The sequence below is a fragment of the Gavialis gangeticus genome, unplaced genomic scaffold (assembly GCF_001723915.1).
Source record: "Gavialis gangeticus isolate Ggan-Ray unplaced genomic scaffold, GavGan_comp1, whole genome shotgun sequence".
Classification (NCBI taxonomy): Eukaryota; Metazoa; Chordata; order Crocodylia; family Gavialidae; genus Gavialis; species Gavialis gangeticus.
In genome coordinates, this window is record NW_017728998.1 from 14681659 (window position 1) to 14703850 (window position 22192).

The following is a 22192-nucleotide window of genomic DNA, read 5'->3' on the forward strand; positions in this document are numbered from 1 at the left end:
CAGCTTACAATCTAAGATAAGAGACAGCATACAGATACAGTCTGACAGGGCAGATAAGAAACAGCACAGCACTGGTTAGCATCAGTGCAAACCAATGGCCTAGGTCTTCTGTTAACATCATGAAAAACAGGAATACTTAGGTGTTTTTGAGAGAGGATCACAAAACACCTTCCTCCATGGTTTATGAAGAGCACTGAAAAAGTACAAAGATACTTGTCTGAAAATGAAGCAGGTGTCCAGTGGAGGCTGGCATCATTTCTGAGTAAGAGGTAACATCTCAGTAGTGAACGGCAGATGATGGATGCAGTATGGATATATCATGTCGGGCCTTGGAAATGAAGATAGGGAGCTTATGTTGGTTTAACTGAGAGGAGGGAGCCAGAAAAGGGATTTAAACCGAAGAGGGTATGCCAAACCTATGTGCAGAATTTGGCACTGCAATAGCTCTACAGGTGGAGAAGTGAGAGAATATACTTTACGACTGCACATACTTTACAACTGGGAATTATATAGATACGGTCAGGGCCATATAAGTACACAGCTAGACAGCTGGAGAAGAGCTATTATTCAGTCTCTTAGAAGGGATAAAACTAGGATCAATGTGCTGAAATTAGGAAAATTTAGCCTAACTGGCAGAAAAAGAACTTCCTCACAATGAGATCTAATCGAATGAGGAATGGTTCCCCAAGGAAAATAGCAGAATCCTCATCACTTGAAAGAGTTCACACTACTGCACATAGTACTGGATAATATAATCTAAAGGAAAATCCCATAAAGAGGGAGAGATGAACTAATGAGGTAGTACTTCCAGTTGCAATTTATATGACTCTGAGTAATATATCTGTATGTGGTGCTATTATGATTTTAAAAGAGATGCTTGCTGTGACTGTAGTTATGTGTACACATACACCCAAATGGTATATATTTTCCATAAAGTGCAGACATTCCACAACTGACGCTTGTCATGTTCTTTCATTTCTAAACTAATTTAAAATATACATGAGACAAAAAGACTACTCTGGGATTTTGACAGAAATTTCATGCTGAAAGTATCACAGGACGACTGGCTGCCCCAAAGAATTTAAAATCCAAAAGTAAATTCTCACTGCTCAGTTCTAGGTCCTGAACATAGGTGTGAGGCAGGGACGGGCAATTACTTCCAGTGGAGGGCCGCTTACTGAGTTTTGGCAAGCCATTGAGGGCCGCATGACAGGCAGCCAGGGGCAGATAAATATTAATTTTCTAAATTTTTTAGGGGCCCTGTGGACTCGATAGAATGGCTTGGTGGGCTGCATCTGGCCCACAGGCCGCGCTTTGCCTCTGGTTTAAGGAGAGTATCTCAACAACTCAGCATTTTAGACATATGCCTTACTTTCCTAGGTTTTTTTTTTTTTTTTAAGTATGTTTTGGGCCAGAATCTTTTCACATCTCTACAAGCAGGATTCTGCTACTAGTAGGTATTTATCACAAAGGGGTTATGATAGTTTCATACAAATGTAAGTAGAATTTAGGTTGCCGTTTCAAAACTTGAAAATATATTGCATTTTAGTACCCTGTTGTGTAAACAGTTTAGATAGCTAATGAAATGTTGCCAAAAAATAATATAATGACAAAAAAAAAAGCCAGGCACAAGTCAAAAACTTTTTTTGAAAAATTGAATACCCAGAACATGCACTGGGACATGACAATGTTTTCAGATTGCTCATGTGTCATTCTAATGAGCCTCTGTAATGTGAAGCAAATGAAAAAAAATATATTGTATGTAAATTTGGAGCTCTAAAAGTCTGGAAGGTGCTTGCTATGCATAGGAGAAAACTGTCTTCTGCACAGCACATAGACAATAGAACAAGCTGGCAGCCCTCAGCATTTTACAACTGTATAATGAGGGCTATAGAAAGCATGGTTGTGAAATCTAATAAGCTGCATATTTTACAGTTTTAGGCACATAAACTAATTGTTTTAAAACTGTGGGGCTTCTCTTCTTCAGTGTGATCTTACCAAAAGTGAAATATTCTATACAGAAATAGATATTTATATCTATAGATATAGATGTCTCTCTGGCAATTGTCCTTGCTGATGTTACCTACTGTATAGCTCATATGAATGTAATACGAAGGGACACTGTCTTTTTAGTTTTAAGGATGGCAGTTCTTTCTGGCTACAACTTATAAGATGGTGCCTTTAGTGAGCCTGCAGGTACTGCTTTATAAATCCCAAGGGTGACTGTTTGTTAGGATTAGAATACAGTCTGTAACATCACAGGCAGCAGTACAGGGGGTTCAGCATATTTTACATTTGCTTTAAAAGAATTCTCTTTTCTTTTCTTTTAGATGTTACTTCCATTCTCCCTTTAGATATCACTGCTCCTGTGCAACATTAATAGTATTTGTGGGTGAACAGGGAAATACCTATTCTTTTGTTCAGGACTGTCTGAAAGATGGCATTTGTCTAATCAGTTGACTATTTCATCTGCGTTCACTCAAAGCAAGGTGAATTGCCTATTTTATACAGGACTATTAAGCTATGGAACTGGAAGGTCCCCAGGCAAAGAAAGTAAAATTGGATGATCACTGTGGAGTTATATTTCCAAAAGGAGGGACAAAAATGTTTAGTGAGTAACCAAGGAAGTTTCAGGAAGTGTGCCTCAAAGTAAATAAGTGCAGTAAGTGCAATAAAGTGCAACACATGCAATAAATTAGTGCATGAGTAATTCATTAATTTATAAAAAGGTAAGATAGCTGGCACAACCTTGCAGCTTCAGTGCTGTGGTTTCTTTGTTTGAAGTGTGCATCTTTGACAAAGGCTAGTAATGCCAGCAAGTACAAGTCAGGTTATACATGCAGATTTAGAACTCTTGCTCCCTCAGGCCAGCAAAGTAAGCATATGGCAGCAAAGACCATTTGGGCTCCAGGGAAAGGGTACACTCAAATCATCCAGCGAGCCATCCTGTACAGGCTGATTCATGGAAAGTACTATTGACAACAGCTCCACAGGCGACAGCAGATCTGTATTCAGGGGGAAGCATTAAGTGTTGCAGATTCAGCAGCCAAACAAAGAAAGAAATACCGATTCTAAAGAACAGACAATAAATATGGACCAGAGTCATAAAATAGGATTTTGATTTGGGTACAAATCTCTTTTTCCTGAATTTCAAGAGTGTGGATCACAGACAGTCCTGACCTGAAAAATTAGGATCCAATTCTTAATTATGACCTCTGGAGTCTGTTGAGAAAGTAATTGCCTCAAAGGTCCATCTCTTTTGAGATGGGAGAAAGTTATGAATGCTGTACAGACTGATGCTTAACATTCAGGAGACTAAGGTCTTCCATCAACAACCACTTAATGAGCAGTCCTCAGCTCTGGTAATACAGATTTACAGTAAGATTCTGGAGGATGTTGAGTATTTCCTGTACCTTCGAAACTCTCTCTCACAGAAAGCTGGCAACAACGAAGAAATCCAACATCACCTTAAAAGTGCAAGTGCAGCCTTTGGCCACCTGAGGAAACGGGTGTTTGAAGATGGCTAAATTACTGAAACTAAGCTCATGGTTTATCAAACAGTTGTGATCCCCACCTTACTGTATGGAGCTGAGATGTGGCTAATGTACAGGAGATACCTCAAGTCGCTGAAGAAGTACCATCAATGTTCCCTGCAGAAGATCCTTCAAATTAGATGCACCAACGTTAGTGTTCTCTCGCAAGGAAACACCACCAGCATAAAGGTAATGCTCATCAGACATCAACTTTGCTGAGCCAGCCATATCATCCAGATGTCTAACTCCAGACTCCTGAAGCAAACTTTATCTTCCCAGCTCAGTCAAGGCATATTCTCATGTGGAAGGCAGAGAAAATGCTTCAAGAATGTCTTCAAGGCCAACTTGAAAAATGTAACATCGATATCAAGTGGTGGACTACCACCAACAGCCACCATAAATGGAGGAAGAGTCTGCTGTACTGAGGAAGGATCTCAGTATTTTGAAACCTTACAATAGGAGACAAAAAATTGGGAGCAGGAGAAACTGCAAGAATCCAGAGCCACCCCAACCCACAAGAAAATACATGGACAAGTTCCAACAGTGTCTGTCAATCCCAGATTGGCCTCATCAGCCATCTTCAGACCCACAGCTAAGACAATCACGGAAAACAATCATCCTTGACTGCGAAGGATTGCTGAAGATGCTATAGATGCAGATTATGCTAATATAAATTCAAAGAAGAATATCACCATGGTCAATTTATTTTTTCTGATTTATGATAAATTTCAGATGAAGTAACTTGCATCTATTGATTGTTAAAATTTTCCAGAATTTGGAAACAAAGAGCAGAGTCAGGTCTGTTGCTCTATGGGTCTTAGCAGTGCCTTGGTTACAAGTAATGAGTCATGTCTTACCCCCACCTGTCTTTTCATATAGACTTTGGCCAAATGATAGGGACTCACAAGCACAGCTGTACAAAAAACAGGATGGCCTGTTTGAAAAAAGAATAAGCCTATTTTGTTCCACTTTGGTTTTTCTTCAAAATTTGGAATGTTGGAGAAGTTTAGAAAATCTCTTTGTTCAGTAAATGAACATTTTGACCTAAAACATGAGGAAAAATTTAAATTCACATAATCAAATAACAGAAATAATATAGTGTGACCTATGTCTACTAGTAAAACTAATTATCAGAAGTTGAATTTCCAAAGCAGAATACTGGAAACAAAGTTCTTTGAGATTGATCTGGAGACAAGAAAGTTCTTTGAGATTGATCTGGAGACAAGAATCATTTATAAAATGCTTCTGGGATAGATTCTGAGAGACCCTTACATGGGGACACAGGACCGAGAAACTACATAAACAGGATTTCTAGAAATGAAGTTGATGTATTGTGCCAGGACACAAGGGCTATGTAGCCATGACCTTCTCTCTAGTCCAGGGGGTGTCCACCAGGGGTACGCATTGTGGCACACGGAAGCAGCGCACGATGGTCGTGCCAAGTGGTGGATTGCAGCAATGGCGGCAGCTGAGCTCCCTGCCCCCCACCACTGCCATTCACCACTCTGTGCCACTGCACACCACTACTCTGCAATGCAGATGCCACCAACTTCATATCTAGCTAGCTGTCAGCCTCCCCCCACATCTGGAAGGGGGTACACTCTAGAAGGGGTACCCATCAAAAGGGGTACACTCCTTTAAAAAGGTTGAAAAACCCTGCTCTAATCTATGGAACATGATCAGTATGAAGGGGAAACAAGACACGATCAAAGGTGTAGCTTTAGCTGTTTCCCTGTATTTGAAAGAGCTGCAGAAAGCATGTCTCCCAAAACTCCTCCCAAGCATGGTTTGGCTCTGTTCTGCCTTTTACTCTGGGCTGCATGCAAGTAAAACAATATATCCTCCAATGATCTGAAGGCATACCTTGATGAAACAGGAGCAACATCAAGAGCTGGGAGGAGTCTGACTGCTAAGAGACCTCAATGGCATCGCAATCTCAACCAAGTGATAGCCCACTTTGAGGTAAAGTGTCTTACCCTTAAAGCAGATAAGAGACAGCAGAGGAAAGACCAGAAGAGAAATCCTGGCCTACAGCCTGTGGAAAGACCTGCACCTTCTGGGGACAGATCTGTTGCTCAAGGAGTGGACTCTTAAGTCACTGCAAGATCCATCAATGAGCCATGGTAGGGATCAACCTTGAACCAAGCGACTGCCACCACTGCTGATATCCTCCAAGAAGAACAAATACATTCAAGGGATTGCAGACAATTCACAACCAGAGAAAGAAGCATTTTTTACCTAATGAATCATTACAATTATTCACCCAAATCCTGGTATAATGAATGTAGGGCTTGATTCTATATCTACTGATATAAACAGAAAGGTTCACACTGATGTTGAGATCAAAGCTGATACTTAAGGACTTGATCCTGCAAACACTTGCTACCCAGCAGTTATAACTGCTGTGAATAGCCGCACTGTTTTTTGCAGCTCCCATGAAGTCAATGTGACTATTCACACGAGTAAGCTAACTTTTACATCACTGAATGCTTTGCTTGCTACTGTGCGAGGCCAGTTAACCCAGTGATATAAAAATTGGTAAAACTAGGCCCTCAGATTATATACTTCTTGGAAACAGTGTCATAACTACATCTGAATTCCTTGAACATGTATTGATAATTTAATAAACCATAAAAAATACCTTGACATTTTCCTTTCTGGAACTTACAGAAACTGTGAAACGTAAGAGGGCAGAAATTTTACAAAGGTAAGACACATGCTAGTATACTACTTCAAACCTCAAACAAAATTCAAACGGTGTATTTAATTATTCTATCCCGTCTGATTCTCACATCCCTTCATGCTATCACCCCACATCCTTTTCATCTTTATTGCCTATCTTACTTTCATCCCTTCATATCTATATTGAATATAGATAGATATCTATATTTTTATATCTATCTATACCATCCATATCTCAAATATATCTCATATGTAAAATGCTCCTCAGTCACAGAGTTCATGAAGATGAACAAGTAGTGGAACAAGAGAAAACGATGATACACATGTTCTAACACCTGTTACATTGTAGCCATATTTTACAACATCTGCTACTTTTTTTTTCTGAACTTCTGCACTACCTTTGAGTTTACCCTTTGGGTTAATTTGTAGTTGACCCTAGTAATATAGCCCTTTTAGTCAACATTTTTTGTGACAGACTATCATTGATTTAACAGTCATGCACAGTGCCTTAAAAATCAATGAGTACGGGGCGGGGGCAGGGGGCACAATAGTGTGGTAGGACTTGATAGTGTTACATCTTGGGGGTTTTATCACAACTTACCAACTTGCCAGGTCACTCTATCACTGTTTATTGCAGAATTGGCATGTTTGTGACACATTCAGTGATTATGTTCCCTTTTCAAACATTTCATAACTGGAATAGAATTAATATCTACGGGAGAAAGGGAAAAAGCACACACTGTGTGCTCTTTGTATGAATGAATACCTACATGAAACATGTCTGTTTCGTATATGTTAATAATAGAGTCATTGAAGTTATTGCAGTGACTCCTGCTTCACGAGGCAACCAAGGACTTATTTTGATGAAACGGTATAGCTTTATGAAATTAAACTCCCGCTAAACTGAATTCCGAACTATTTTCTAGTAAACCTATTTTTAATGAAGACAAGTTAAATTATTCTAAAATATTTCCCCCTAATATAACCCCCAAACTCTTAGCATTCTTGAGGTCTTGCAAAAAAGTTCTATTAAATTTAGTTGATAACTCCAACCCTGAATGGTGTTCCTGAAAATACAATATTTGAAAGCATCCAATTCAGTGCCAGTAACCATACTTGCAGCATCCCTTCAATACATTCCAGGAAACATATGGTATTAGTTCAGTTTATTATAGCCATTCTTAATTTTTTAAGCTAAGTCACTCACTCTCCCATTCAGTATGGTAATCTCATCTGCTGTTATGCAAGGAATACTAGTTCTTTGGGAGACTGGGCAATACAGACTGGGGAATGATCGTCTAGGCTGCAATACTAAAAAAAAAAAAAAAAAAAAAAAAAAAAAAAGGAGGGGGAGGCGGATTTGGAGGTCACAATGGACCATGAAACAACAGTTTTCTTGCAAACAGACCAATAGTTTAGTGGATTGTATTAATAGAAGCATCGCTTGCAAATCAAGGGAAGTTGTACTCCTGCTCTATTTTTCACTTGTGAGGTTTCACCTGGAATACTGAGTCCAGTTTTGGGAACCTCACTTTAAGAAAGAAGTGGAAAAAAATTGGAAGAGTCTGGCAGACTGTAACAAAATGATTAGAGGGTTGGGAAACATGACGTATGAGGACAGGCTGAAAAAACTAGGATTAATTGATCAGGAAAAGAGAAAACAGAGGGGGATATAACAATCTTCAAATACCTGAAAGGCAGTTATGCGGAAGATGGAGACTATTTTCTGTGGCTGCACGGAACAACACAAGGAACACCGGTCTTAAATTGCAGCAACGAAACTTTTGGTTGGATATTAAGACGACACTTCTTGCTATGACATAATGGCTAGAAAATAGTATTTAGAGGTTTGCTTTTGGGAATTGGCTTGTAGGTAAAGGAGATATTGTATTAGAGCAATGGTCAAGGGCAATGGCAAGGGTTAACTGATTTCTAAAAGCCTGTTTGTGACAAGTTTCCTTCAAGGCCCACTGTGTCTGACACAGACAAGCAGCAGCAGACACACAAGCTGGGAAATTGAAGACACGTACAGTTCCATAACAGAGATAAGGGACTCTGCAGGTCACAGTGACTAGCTGCAGAGCCCTTGGGATTTCCTGTTTTGGTAGATGGACCAAATTAGGAGAGACCGGTAAAAACCCAAATTAGGATGTGTGCATACGATCTGACAGGACAGAATGTGGATAGTCTGACAACCACAGGGAAACCAATCAATGATGCCCAGAGATGAAGAGTCATCAGAGGGAAGAAAAAATACAAAAGGAGGGATTTCAGAGCAGCAAAGGTCCATGAGAGGGGAACCCCAGGCCACTATGGACAGAGCCCACCACCAGCCCATCTCACCCATTCCATTACAGGGGGTGGACCTCAGCCTTTGACCTCCAGGCTGCTGACATCTGACTCTCAAGAGAGAACCTCAGGGCGAAGCTTGTGTACTGGCCAGATCGACTTTGACCCTGATCATAGCTCAAGGACTGTATTAATCTTATCTGCTATCACTGTCCAATAAAATTCACCTATTATTAAATGGAGAGGTCACGCTTGGTGTGAGGGTTTGGGTCTGCCTGGAACAAGGTATCTGGTAGGGCTCTGTGAAATTTTGCTAGGTGTTTCATTTTGATGCTGTTTCAACTCGTTTCAAGCTCAAACCAGCAAAATCAAAATTAAACAAAAGGCTTCAAAGCAGCCTCAGAACAAAACAAGGGCAGTCAAAACATTTCAAACGTTTCTAAACATTTCGAGTTTCGAAGCTGGGTTTGCTTGCAGGGAAACAGACATTAAGGAGAGGGAGGAGGATAGGGGGGAAGGACTGCTCTAATATTGACATGTGTAGCTAGCCAGTGACTGAGGACCTGAGGTCCTTTCCAATCCCAATGCTGTGGGATAGGGATGGAAAAACAGCTATGCCTTAACACACACATTTAGTCACATTTGTCACGAGTTTTGCTGGTCATCAGCTTGAGGTGTAGTTTCCCAGAAAGCCCTGCACCTATCTCCTTGAAACTTGGCAGGCTTCATGGCCTCAGCAGGGGCTACCATGCCTGCAGTTTTCACTCTGCTGCTCCTTAACACACACACAGTCACACGTCTTGAGTTTTGCTTGTCAGCAGTTTCAGGTGCAGTTTCCCAGCAACCCCTGCATCAATCTCCTTAAAATATGGCAGGCTTCATGGCCATAAAACGGGATACCATCCCTGCAGTTTTTACCCTGCTGTGCCTTAACAAACACACATGACATGAGTTTTGCTTGTAAGCAGCTTGAGGTGCAGTTTCCCAGAAACCTCTATACCTATCTTCTTGAAACTTGGCAGACTTCATGCCCTTGGAAGGGGCTACTATCTCTGCTCTTTTCACTTAAATCTGCCAAGAAATGACAAAGCTATAGGCAGTTTCGTGCTTCCCCATTATAGCTTATGGGCAAAACATTGAAACAGTTTCAACGAAACGAAACAGAACAGCGCTTCAAAACTAAACGAAATTCAAAATGAAACACTGTTCCATTGAAATGTCAAAACCGAAGTCAAAATGAAATGGTGCCATTTTGCACAGCCCTAGTATCTGCGTCATAAATCCAGTGCCAACATGAGGGTAGTAAAGAATGTGAACAGGCTACCCAGGAGGTTGTGGAATCTCCATCCTTGGGTGCTTTTAAAAGCAGGTTTGGCAAACACTTGTCTGGGATGGTTTAGTTAAGGGTGATCCTGCCAACTCTCCTGAGGTCCCTTCCAACCCTAGCAGTCTATGATTCTTGTTCACGGATACATTTAAAGAAAACATGGGTACTGCCCTTTTCTCCTGCTACCATGCTTATCTGGATCTCTTTTATGGGATCTTTATGGGTAGATTCTTTCAAGTTTGGCTCCCTTCTGTCTAAAAGAGCTTAAATGCAATTCTACAGAATGCATTTTAAAAGCTTTTGAAAGCTGGTTATTTCTGACTTTCAAGTGCACTGCTCTTAGCAGCTCCACCACCATATGGTGTCACAAATTTGATGTATACTCTGCTTATCAGACTCTGGTCCATCAAGAAATTGTAGCTGTGTTAAAGCAGTACAGAATGTTCTGCCTGAGCAAAGAGGGAGTTCGTCATTCTGTTTGAGTGACTTTACTAGTCTTCACAAGCACTTTTGTACTTTTGTGGGGATAATATTGGAGTGTACAACATGGGAGATTATTGTGTCATGAGGAGGAGCTGGGAGACTGAAATAAGGGGGGAAATGTTGTGCATTTCTCAAGACTTTTATTTTTCCTGGAACATAGTGTTCTCTCATAAAGAGACATAAATGATTTCAAAATATCTCTGAATACAGTGACTGTACACACCATCCAGCGTGTATGTGGGTGTGTGTTCAGTGAAGACTGCTGAAAAGTGAACATTATTCCTGCAGGAGATAACACATTACAATATTCATCGTCTTGAATCTATGTAGCAGGAGGAAAACATTGCAAATCTATCTCTCCAGTCTTTGTAAGGAAACAGGATTTTCCAGCTTTCATCCATATAACACCTATACATACTAGATTATATTTATAACTGCATGTTTATATACTGTTTATATGAGCACTGGTATATTTGTATCTATAAAACACCAGCTTCCCCACATGCACTGTGTATTATCTATGAGCTACACAGGCATGTACAAGAGTATATACTGACTGTATCCTTGTATAATGTATATGGTAAATACCTTGAGACTGCAATTTTGTTTTCCTGTATGTTTTGTACAATGCTGGCAAACAAGAAATGTATTAGCACCAGTATAGGATATATCAGCTGCATATATTATCTGTCAGAGAAGCTACACTATGCTGGGATCTCAATGAAGAATGACATTTTGGTTGTGCAATTCTGAGAGATAAATGTATTCACCTGCATCTTGCATATTACTTTCTGCAGCTATCCAGAAATGAAATGCCTTGTACAGCATCTTCATTGCATAAGAACACATATCACAAGGCTCTCCAGTCCCAGAACATTTTGATTTGTTATAGCAGTCTAAGGAAAGAATGTTTTCAATTAAGTGTTGACCTGTCCTGAACAAAACAAAGTCTAATAAGAATCGTCTTAGTGGAAAGCGTCAAGACTAAAATGAGGCTGGAGATCTCTTATAGGGAAGTAAGTAGATAATGGAAGTGAAATACTGATAGCCCAGTACAGCAGTTCACCTAATTGCATGAAGTCTCTTTCTCTCCTAACTCTTAGTAGATTATTGGATTACAGGATTGTAAAGTTAGAAGGGACCTTGGGAAGTCATCTAGTCCAGCTCCCTAATCTGGGTAGGATCATCCCTGACAAAAACCATCACAGCCCAAGTATCTGTCTACCCTGCCCTTGAAAATGTCCAGAAATGAAGATTTCACAACTTCTCAAAGTATGCTGTTCCAATGCTTCACCGCCTTCTCAATCAGAAAGCTCCTCCCAGGCTCCAACCTAAATGTCTTCTGCTGTACCTTGAGTCCATTGCCTCTAGTCTTGTGCTCTGTGGCCACAGAGCACAGTCTATCTCCAGCCTCTATATAATCACCCTTCAGGTATTTGAAGACTGTCATCAAATCCCACCTCAGTTGCCTCTTCACCAAACTAAATAATCCTAATTCTTTCAGCCTTTCCTTACAGGTCATGCTTCCCAGGCTTCTACTCATTTTTGTAGCTTTCTCCTAGACTCCCACCTGTCCACATCCTTCTAGAAGCATGAGGTCCCAAAATAAGACTGATTTAAAATACGACATAATGATGTCTAGAGAAAGTTAAAAGAACTTATATTTACTACAGGTCTTGATATAGCTTCCAATTGGTTTAAAAGATGAAGGAGAGCAGCAGAAGCAGTAACAACAACATTGGTAAAACAGTAAACAATCTCATTTTCAAGCTGTCAGCATTGCATTTTAGTCATAGCAGAGGTGAAGAGGCACGAATGACTGTGTATGCTGCTCTGATTTAACAGCTGTTTATGACATTTATGACTCAACTAATGCAATGGGACAGAGGCTTTGGGTTTAAGAGTAGCAGTAATAATTAAGTTTTGTACTGCAAGGAAAGAATGGTGGCATGCAGTGGTGCTTCTTTGGAGTCATAGGTTGAAAACATCCCCAGGGGAGGCTGCCTGAAAAGACAGAATGGAGTAGAAGTCTCTGCAAATATACCCTTTAATGAAATGGAAATGAAACACAAATGATGCAATAATTCTACACCCAGGCCTTCATTTGAGATGACTTGAGACCGATTTCCATGAAGGTTTTCCTGCTGTTATAGGACTGAAAATTGCCTGCGGTATTTGAAAATAAAGCGCTCATGAGCCAAACTGTAAAAAACAGCAGACACAGGCAGAGGCCTGGAAGGTCAGATGTAAAGATGTATCACCTGACAAGTGGAGACGGGAATTCCACAAATCAGAAGTTTTTGCCAACTTCTGTTACTTCTCGAATAGCCACCAAAAAGAACCTGTTAATGGTCTTGCCCATCTACCATCTATATAGGTTGTAACTTGCTTAGATTACTCAAGCCTTTCACTGTCTTCCTATCTCTGATCTTCCCCTTCTGGTCGGTCTGAAACCCTGCTGCTAATTTCATTTTCCAGTCCTACCAAATTTCCCTTCTCTTTCCATTAGGCCACCACAGCCCTGCCTTTCTCCCCTAGAACTTTTCCCAATCGTTTAACTTTTATTGCCTTTTCCCATCTCATCTCTCTTTCTCTTGAGTTCACTCTCTTTTCCCCATAATTACCTCTTTTCAGTGACTGCCATCAAAAATCTCCACATTGTCCCTCACCTGATCTGCTGACTAGGGCTTTGTCTATTACTTGTCTTTTCTTATTTAGATTGGAAGTTTCTTAGGTTGAAATTATGTTTTAATCACTTTATATAGTGCTGCATGTGTTTTATGTATATTGTACAATTTTTTAACACTAACATCCTTGCTCAAGAACCATTTTTTTCCTTTCTGAATTTCTCTGTGGTTTTCCTTGTAGCATTACTAAACTAACTCTGTTCATATAAGGATTAACTGCCTGAATTTCCTTCCTCTATTCTTTTTTTTTTAAATTTAATTAAGCCATTTTTTTCTTTGCCTAGAGCTTGGCAAAAAAAAATATCATCTGAAACCAGGTCCACATTATGTTAGTGCTGCTGTATAATTAAAAACAGCTTAACATATTAAACCTGTGTTTTGGTAAAGGAACTGACATTCAGGCTGAAAACTCGCATACAGTTTTAGCAGAAGTGATTCAAAACAACCAAGACTTCAACTCTTGTGAAGAATTATAATTGACAAGCAAATACAACTTGAACTATGCTGGAGCTTGTGGGTCTGTTACTGCTAGATTTGGAAACTCACTCCTCTGTTTGTTTAAATTTTTTCAACAGTAATAGGACAGAATACTGTTTTCAAACATTTTTGACAGGGCACTACTATGTTTGTATAGTGGCTTGGCACTCCTTCAAATAGGCATTTATGTGCATCTTGCTTTAACAGCCTTATAGCAGAGGAACAATAGCTGAAAAACACATTATTTTCAGCTTAATATAGGGGAACATCTGGGGACTATATTCTGGCGCCTTCATTCACACTGAATTATACATTACCGTACAATGTATCCAACTGGTTTGGTAGACTTGCTTCCAGCTATTATTCACTGAATTCTAGAATAGGACAAGGTTTGCCTTATAAGTACTTATATAGCTGATGTACTTATATAGCTATATGGGTACTTGTAGCGATATCATGATGTACTTATATAGCTACATCTTGCATATTATTTTCTACAGCTATCCAGAAGTGAAATGCCTTGTATAGTTATAAGTACCCAGGTAGCTGTATGAGTACATCATGATAACAGTTACAGCTGTAGACACAAAAAAACACATATCAATCATGCAAAATGAACCAAATATAATCTATCAGAAAAAACAAACGATGATCTAAAGATAAGAATAAACATAAGGCAAATACAAAATGAATAATAAAAACATTTTTCAAGTCTTTTTCTATTTTTCCTTTCCTTCACATACTTTTCTTCATTCCCTCCCTCTCCCTCAGCTTTCTCTACATGTCCATTCTATGTTTCTTTCATATCATATAGTTAATCGGTTAAGTCCACTCTATAGAGTCCTACCATCAGTTCCCCAACACAGTATCTTTCATATTAATGCTTTTGGCTGATTACACTTGCACTTGGAGGAAAATAAATGAGTATGTATCCACATACTGCAAGTGCTACATCTGTGCATGAAATACAGAAAGAGATAATTAAGCATCAACAAAATATCAATAGGATTAGAATGGCATGTTGGAACAAATCTTGATAAATCCCCCTCAATAACAATACTCTAACTACAGTATCGTAAGTAGAATATAAATATAGCCCACTGAAGTATTGTTGTGCAAAGAAAAACATTTTATTACAACTGTTAGTCATTTTCTTATTACTGGGGCACTCACACTATTGTACTACAGTTCAGAGCTTTGGCCAAGACGGGATTTAAAAAATGCAAATTAGAAAGAGAAAGGATATAAATATTTCTTTTTTCTTCATCAACAAATTGCCATCTGCACGCTGGCCTATTTTGAAAGATGACTTTTCAAAGCTCTTAGAATAGGTACGCATACATACCCACAACAGACATCTCTGGAACAGTGGCATGATATGGGCCATCAACAAATTCTGGTGCATTGTCATTGATGTCTTGAACCTTAATAATAAATTCTGAAGGAGGCTCCAGAGGTTTGTTTGTATCCCTATCGACTGCCTGAGCTGTTAGTGTGTACTCAGCCTTTTCCTCCCGGTCAAGTCGTTTCATAGCATGAATATCTCCAGTCTTGTCATTGATCACAAAGATTGTCCCAGCTCCATCTCCTGACAGGATGTATTTGATTTTGCTGCTTCCAGGATCCAAGTCCGTGTGTAGCTAAAATGACAAATAAGCATTTTTGTGATAAAAATTATACCGAGCATTTACTTCCACATTGGTCCATCCATGCATCTCTCAAGTGATTCTTTTGTACTTTAATCTTGGCTCCAGTGATCCATATCACAGCTTGAATACATAAGAAGAGCAGGGATTTGTATGCATACTAATCAAAATTGAGCATAATCATAGTCATAATTAGACTTTCTATTTAAAAAGCAGATGTTATATATATTTAAAATGTAAATGTCTTCAAGATCTATTATCAGCCAAAATGAACGTGCACTAAATGTCCTTAACCAATTAGATCAAAGAGCAAATTAAGTATTAGTAACAATATATTTTTTAATCTAGCTGCTTACTTCTATGCATTTCTTTCAGCTTATTTCAGAAAGTGATGGGTGTTTAAAAATTACTTTAGCACATTTGACAAATTTCCTTTCAGTAAATGTTTTTAATTGACAGCATCACCAAAAATCTTACAACTGTATTTCATCCCAGCTGTTTTACTGAACTAAAAAAAAGAGTCTTAAATCCTTGTTCCCAAAGGGTTTTCATGAAAGAATGTTTTATGAAAACAACCTACCAGAAAAACAGAGAACAATTATTTTCTTTGGGCACACTTTTCTTCACAATTTCTTCCCCAGAAAAAAATCATTTTTAACTTAGATTTTGTGCTTCAACAAATGAGAAGATAGAATTATAAAACTCTGAAATAACATAGAAGAAAAAACAAAACAGAACATCTTTATGATTTAGCCTTTGCTATCTAAGGGCTTGAACCCTGGAGTTAATGGAAAGACTTCCACTGATTTCAGTGGCCTCAGGATCGAGCCCTAAATTATCAGGATGCATCAATTAATTAATTTTCAAATGAAAAGTATGCCATTTACTGTACCAAATGCAGAACTGTCAACACTAGCTGTAATTAATATAATACAGATGTATAATTTATTTTAAGTGATACTAAGCCTATTGTAAAAGTATATTAGTTTATGTACATGCTTATTTTTGTCTCTAACACATTGATTAAGAATTGAAATGGAATAAGATGTAATTAAAAAGTGTAATTTGCATTAAATATTATGCATGTCTTCACGAAAGATGCTCTCATGTTCGCATAACCTGGCAACTAGCAACCATCACGCAGTGGTCTTCAGAGAAAGATACAATGAAATGGAAAAAGCCTTATCACAGTATTGGCTGCCACCCTGTCCTGCAGCTGATATGCATAAATGATATCAAACCTATTTGTTCAGAGATATCAGTTTACATTGCATCTCTCATGACAACAAGACAGTTTACACAACAGGGTAAGAGCACCTTATCCAAAAAAATCTTTCAATGTCGGAATAAATGTGGTGGGCACAGCTGTAATCAGTTCCAGTCTTCTGGAGCTGACTCTAGCATTTATATTGTAGTTTGAACTTTGGGCAATCAGGGATTATAAAGAGGAAACAGCATCCCAGCATATAGATACAAGTAATTTATTTCTCTCACAAAGACATTCTGTGTGGCATCTTGGCACTTCAACTCAATTGCATGCTGTATGGCCTACATAACCGATTCCTTTTTCTCTATTCTCCTGTCCTCCTCACCCACCTCCCTTTAATTTGCCTTTCTATTTAGCTGACATCTTCCCAGCTAAACCAAACCCTAAGCAATCTAAAAATCATGCAACTAAAATGATATTTATAAGCCATGATAACTCCCATATGTCTTTTTTTTCCTGTCTTTGTTTGCCATACTTACTTAGATCAGTGTTTCCCAAACTTTTCCAGCCCAAGGGCACACTTATATTACATCAATAAAATGTTTCCGTGGCACACCTGTTACAGCATTCCCTGTCCTCATACCTGTTGTAGCGCATTGCCAAGGCAAAATTCTGTGGCACACCTGCTCATTTCTGATGGCACACTTTTGTGCCATGGCACACTAGTTGGAAAACAATGACGTAGATCATAGGCTCTTCAGACCAAGGCCTGTCTACTATTCAGGCTCCACAAGCTCCCAACACAGCAAAGTTCTGTTGTTAGCTCTCCCTGGGTACTAACATAAAACACACAGTAAATAACCACTACCACCAAGCCTACAACAAAACTATCTTTTGATTTCAAAACAGTTCACATTTCACCCTCTGTGCTCTGAAGGGCAATCAACCATATAGTAGTGACCTTAGTACATGAGACCCTAAAAAATATTACATTAAAAACTTGGGTTTTCTCTGAGCATGCTCACTTGGGTATGACTGATTTCTTAATGAAAATAGCTTTGGGCATTCAGACTCCAGTGCAACAAAGCACTTAGGTACTGACTTTTGTCCAACTGACTTAAGCGTCCTTAAAAACCGTGCTGAATCACAGCTGTATTATGAGAACCTATATTCTGAACTTCCAATTACTTATGGGCCAAAATTCTTTCCCACTGCACCTGCAGTACCTGATGTGTGCAGGTAAGCAAAGACTGCTCTTTCATCTTGGATAATGAGGAGGAGAGGGCAAACATAAATATAAGAATTCCTGAATAATATGAGGAAAACTTTGATCCCTGAACCAGAATTTGACTAAATTAATATGGACCCAGTAAGTTTTCTTGATGTTTGGTAGCTATGAACTAGTGAAACACTGGTTTAGATTGTACTACTACTAGTGTATTGCAGAAAAAAGATATTTAAACCCCTTGCTTTCAAAAAAGAACACATCAAGATAACTCTGAGGCACAATAAGATGAAAGACAATACGTTTAAAAGAGGTAGGAGTTCGCAAAAGCATTTTATAACCTTTAAGCTGAAATTTATTACAGTCAGTTATCTGCTAATCTACTAAACTTTTTCTTCCCAAAATTAATGTGGGCCAAAAAATGATAGTTATATTTTTCTAGTCCTTTAATATATAGAGCAAATGTGACATTCATTGTAATCATTGTATGCACTCTTTACAGTGAATATCGAAGGTGAAAGATCAAAAAAGCTTTTTAAGACACTAAAGTGCTTAGACTTTAATACTGAAACACAACAATGAATGACCTAGCAAGGAGCTAACATTTCAAAAGCATTTCATTATTTTGATTTAGGATTAAACTAGCATCATCAAGTTACAGTGTCAAATCACAAAACTAAAGTGATGTTCTAAGTCAGAGAGCACAGGGGTTTTTTTCCAAGTAACATTTCCTCTATTCTATGAGACATGAATGATAATATAAGGCAATTGTCAAGCTTCAGCAAGCTGTGTTCATGTGAAGGTTAAAGATCATTAAACACATAATTATATAGGGTCTAGGTGAATGACAGAGAGACATAATCAAGAGGATAAATGAATATGAGTTTCTGCTGAAAAAGCCCCACAAGTGTTGGAGATGTGAAACTACTTTCCACAGCTGTAGCTTTATTCATTACATTTGAGCCTGAAAACTGACCTCCTATTTTTCAGAACAATTCTGAAAAATGTAACAAGAATGAGGAGAAACCAATATATGGCCCCCATATTCAAGTACTAAATTAGGATTGAGGAAATAGAAGACATGCTTACAGGAAAATGTAATCCTATTCAGAGACAGTGACATTCACTTCCCCTGAATGACACCCAGTCAATCAGGTTTTCGGAAAAAGCCCCCGGAAATGGAAATCTACTCCCCCTCTACCCATAGCCAGGCTGAATGTTTGTCACAGCCTCCACCTGTATAGGACCAACTATAATCCCTCCCATTGCCAATGAGTTGCCTACAGATCCATGGTCTAACTCTCATCATCCTCACAGCCTAATCTTAATAGTGATACACATGTCCTGTGTAATGTTTTACTGGTGTCGTCTATGTACCCCCAACTCAGGCCTTACATGCTATATCACCTCTATGCAGAAAGGTGGAATTAATTCACAAAGATCTTTCTGAACACTATAATTTCTAATAATTATCAATTCCTCTGTTATTCATTGTTAGAATGCAACTGATGATCAATAGATTCAATATTATTATTAACAACAGCACACGCAATGTACAGCCACAGTACTAACATTATTATTCAGTAATACTGAGTGCATATCTAAAAGTGTTGCCAACATGCTTATTCAGATATTCAGCATATATTTATAGTCTTGTACTTACATATATTACAAACATGCATAATTACAATCAATGCAAGAGAGAAATTGCAGAGACAAAAACAGACCTTGCTCTCTTGGAGATTTAAAAGTACTACTGTGCAATAAAAAAGGTAATCTGGTGGAATAGTGGTACTGTTCAACCCATATCAACCTCTCCTACCTTGTAGATATTAAACAACTTTTTTTTCAACCACTAACAAATATCCAGAACAAAATGATTATATACTTAGGAATCATGTGTGTGGTAATCATACTGCCGTACAAGCCCCAGAAACAGTCTGACCGGAATTGTTCTTGAGGCTGTATTAAACGTGTGAGGGTGCAATGTACTTTCTTGTGTTCCCAGACAGCTAACTTAGCCAGCTCTTGGGTAGATGCGGTATTGGCTCTCTTAACCTGCCTTAACTTGTCAAGGGGAAGACACTATATACTGTCCTTCTGTGACCTTTCTGCTTATGTATGAGTTCAGAAATAAGGAAGGTCACAATGGGCTGAACTGTTCATCAGAGAACGAACTACAGAAGCTATAAACCTGGCTTCCACATTTTGGGGCTGAAAAATCTATAAATGCAGCAATAATACAAAGAGAAAAACCAAGGCCATTAAAATATGCTCTTGGATATTTTTAATTAAAAAAAGAAAAGAATGCACCATGAAATGAAGTTTTTATTTGAGTTCATTAGATAATAATTAATTCATCTATGTATAATTACAAAGGCATTACCCTTCGCTTCTTTCAAAGGAAATTACACAATCTGCATTTCAAACCTTGTGAAAGCATCAAGGGCTGTTCCCAATATGTATATATATATTTTAAAGGGCCCAACTACTGAATCATGGATTTCTTTCACTTTTCTGAGACTCATTATATAGTGTATATCCTAATATGTAAGATAATATATAAATATTATCCTAATGCACTTTTCCTTCCTCCTCTTTTCAGTGCCTTGTAAGAAAATCCTCAAGGGAAATCTCTTATTTCAGAGGCAGATCTCATTTAATGAACCCAGATACAGTCTTTAGCTTTCTGGACATTTAAACAAGACTCTGTGGGTTCTAAGGCGCTCTACCTCATTCTGTAAAAATGCTGAAAGATTTAATGGCTCCTGCATTCATTTATATACATCACTGCTCCCAATAATTGTAATATTTTTCTCATACTGTGTTCCTAGTTATTTTTCTATTCTTCCCACGTGACTTCTGGTTTTGCTAGATATATAAAAATTATGAGGACCTAAAGAAGGAATTTTCTTTGTGTTAACAATGAGTTGAGACCCCTGACAGATGATGCATAAATTCATCAGTGACTCAAGGTTTCAGTGATTGTTCACTATAATACTGCTTAAGATAGGCTGCAATTCATTTGTACACAATGAACACATCCACACATGCAGGCAAATACTCAAATAGGAGCAGCACAAATTTTTGCCTCAGCACCTGTGTCCGGACATACACTTTGGCGTGGGGCAAGCTGTGTCACTTGGGGCAAAATAACCCTGCCTTGCCCCTCCCAGATCTGCAGCCAGGGGGAGGTAAAGTCTGGGGTCAGCACCTGTGCTGGCCCCAGCAGGATAAAAACCAGCCCTGGCAAGCAGCTCAGGACTACTTGCTCTCAGGAGCTTCTGTCCACCGGAAGATACAAAAAGACAGGAGCTCCTGGGGCACTCCAGTGACTGAGCCTGTACTCTACCCTCATCCCACGAGCAACTGAGGACTTCAGCTGGATTCCTCCATGGAGCCATCGCCACAGACATGCATGTGGTGAGCTTTACAGACACCCCTGTCTCCTGCCCCTTCCGTGGACAGAGGGAGACCCTCCCTGGTGCACATGATGCTGGAGTGTGCCAGGCTGCAGCCCCACCACCTCCAGAACCTCCTCCTGAGGTTCTGGATGAACTTCGCCCCCCATCTTTTTATTTTTGGACACTCCTTCCACAGCCCCACCAAGTCCCAGGACCTCCTGGTCAACCTCCTCCTGGCTCTGGCCAACTGGGCCCTGTACATGAGCAGGTGAGCAGGAAGGAGGCTGTGGCCGGGAAGGTGCCCAAGGACTGTGGGGTTGCATTCCAGGCACTGATTTGCACACATTTCTGGGTGGAGCACCACTGGGAGGCATCCACCAGCTCCCTAGATGACTTTGAGGACCAGTGGGTGCGGCCCAGAGGACTCTGCTCGGTATCCCCCTCAGGAGCACGCATTTTCACGTTTTGACCCTTTGTCCCTTATGTTACTCCTGTCCTGTTTTTTGGCTTTGTTCCCAGAATTTTGTTGCATCATTCACCCATTGGCCCCATACATTAGGGGCCATTAGTTATCCAGGTGAGCCTTAGGGCCCATGATACCTGAATGATACAAATAGACAGGAGCTTCTGGGGCTCGGCAACTGGTATCTGAGGACACAACCCTTTATGCCAGCTGGACTGCTGCAGCAGCTCTAACTGAGAGTTCCCTGCACCCTCTATCCACGACAGCTATCTGGCAGTGAGGGCTGCTGCCTGGCTATGACCTGCTGCCACCTGCAACAGCACATGGCCCCAAGGCTGTGCACCTGCCAAACCCAGATGGGGACTGCATGGCGGCAGCAGAGGCATCTGCACCTCTGGGCCAGCTGCCAGTGGGTTGTGGCTGCACAGTTGGCCTTTGTATGGCACTACTACAGTGTGTCACCACCCTGCCATCTGGGCAGCTATCACCCGGAAGATGGTCTCAATGTGGTGGCCTGATTTAAACTGTCAGAGCATGTCCTCCTAGCCCCAACTGGCCAGGAATTGTGGCCAGGAGGTCAGCTACCTCCAGCTGGGGTCCAGGTGGCAGCCCTGAGCAGGCACCTCTGCCTGGGTCCTGCCACTTGTCTCACTAGCAGAAATACTGGTGTTCCCTATTTAAAAACTCCAAAATCTCTCATAAAAAAATCCCAAATTCACTATTTAAAAATACCCCAAAATCCATGTTCTTCCACAATTAAAACAAAAGA

General features: G+C 39.6%; 1 protein-coding gene across 5 annotated transcripts in view; it reads right to left on the reverse strand.

Moving 5' to 3' along the window:
• CDH8 (cadherin 8) overlaps nt 1–22192 on the reverse strand; it is a 251091-nt gene that overhangs the window by 135644 nt on the left and 93255 nt on the right. For all 5 annotated transcript variants that reach the window (XM_019505529.1, XM_019505530.1, XM_019505526.1 and 2 more), the window contains one exon: nt 14824–15118. In XM_019505529.1, the coding sequence (XP_019361074.1) occupies nt 14824–15118 (295 nt within the window). The remainder of the gene's footprint in view (nt 1–14823; nt 15119–22192) is intronic.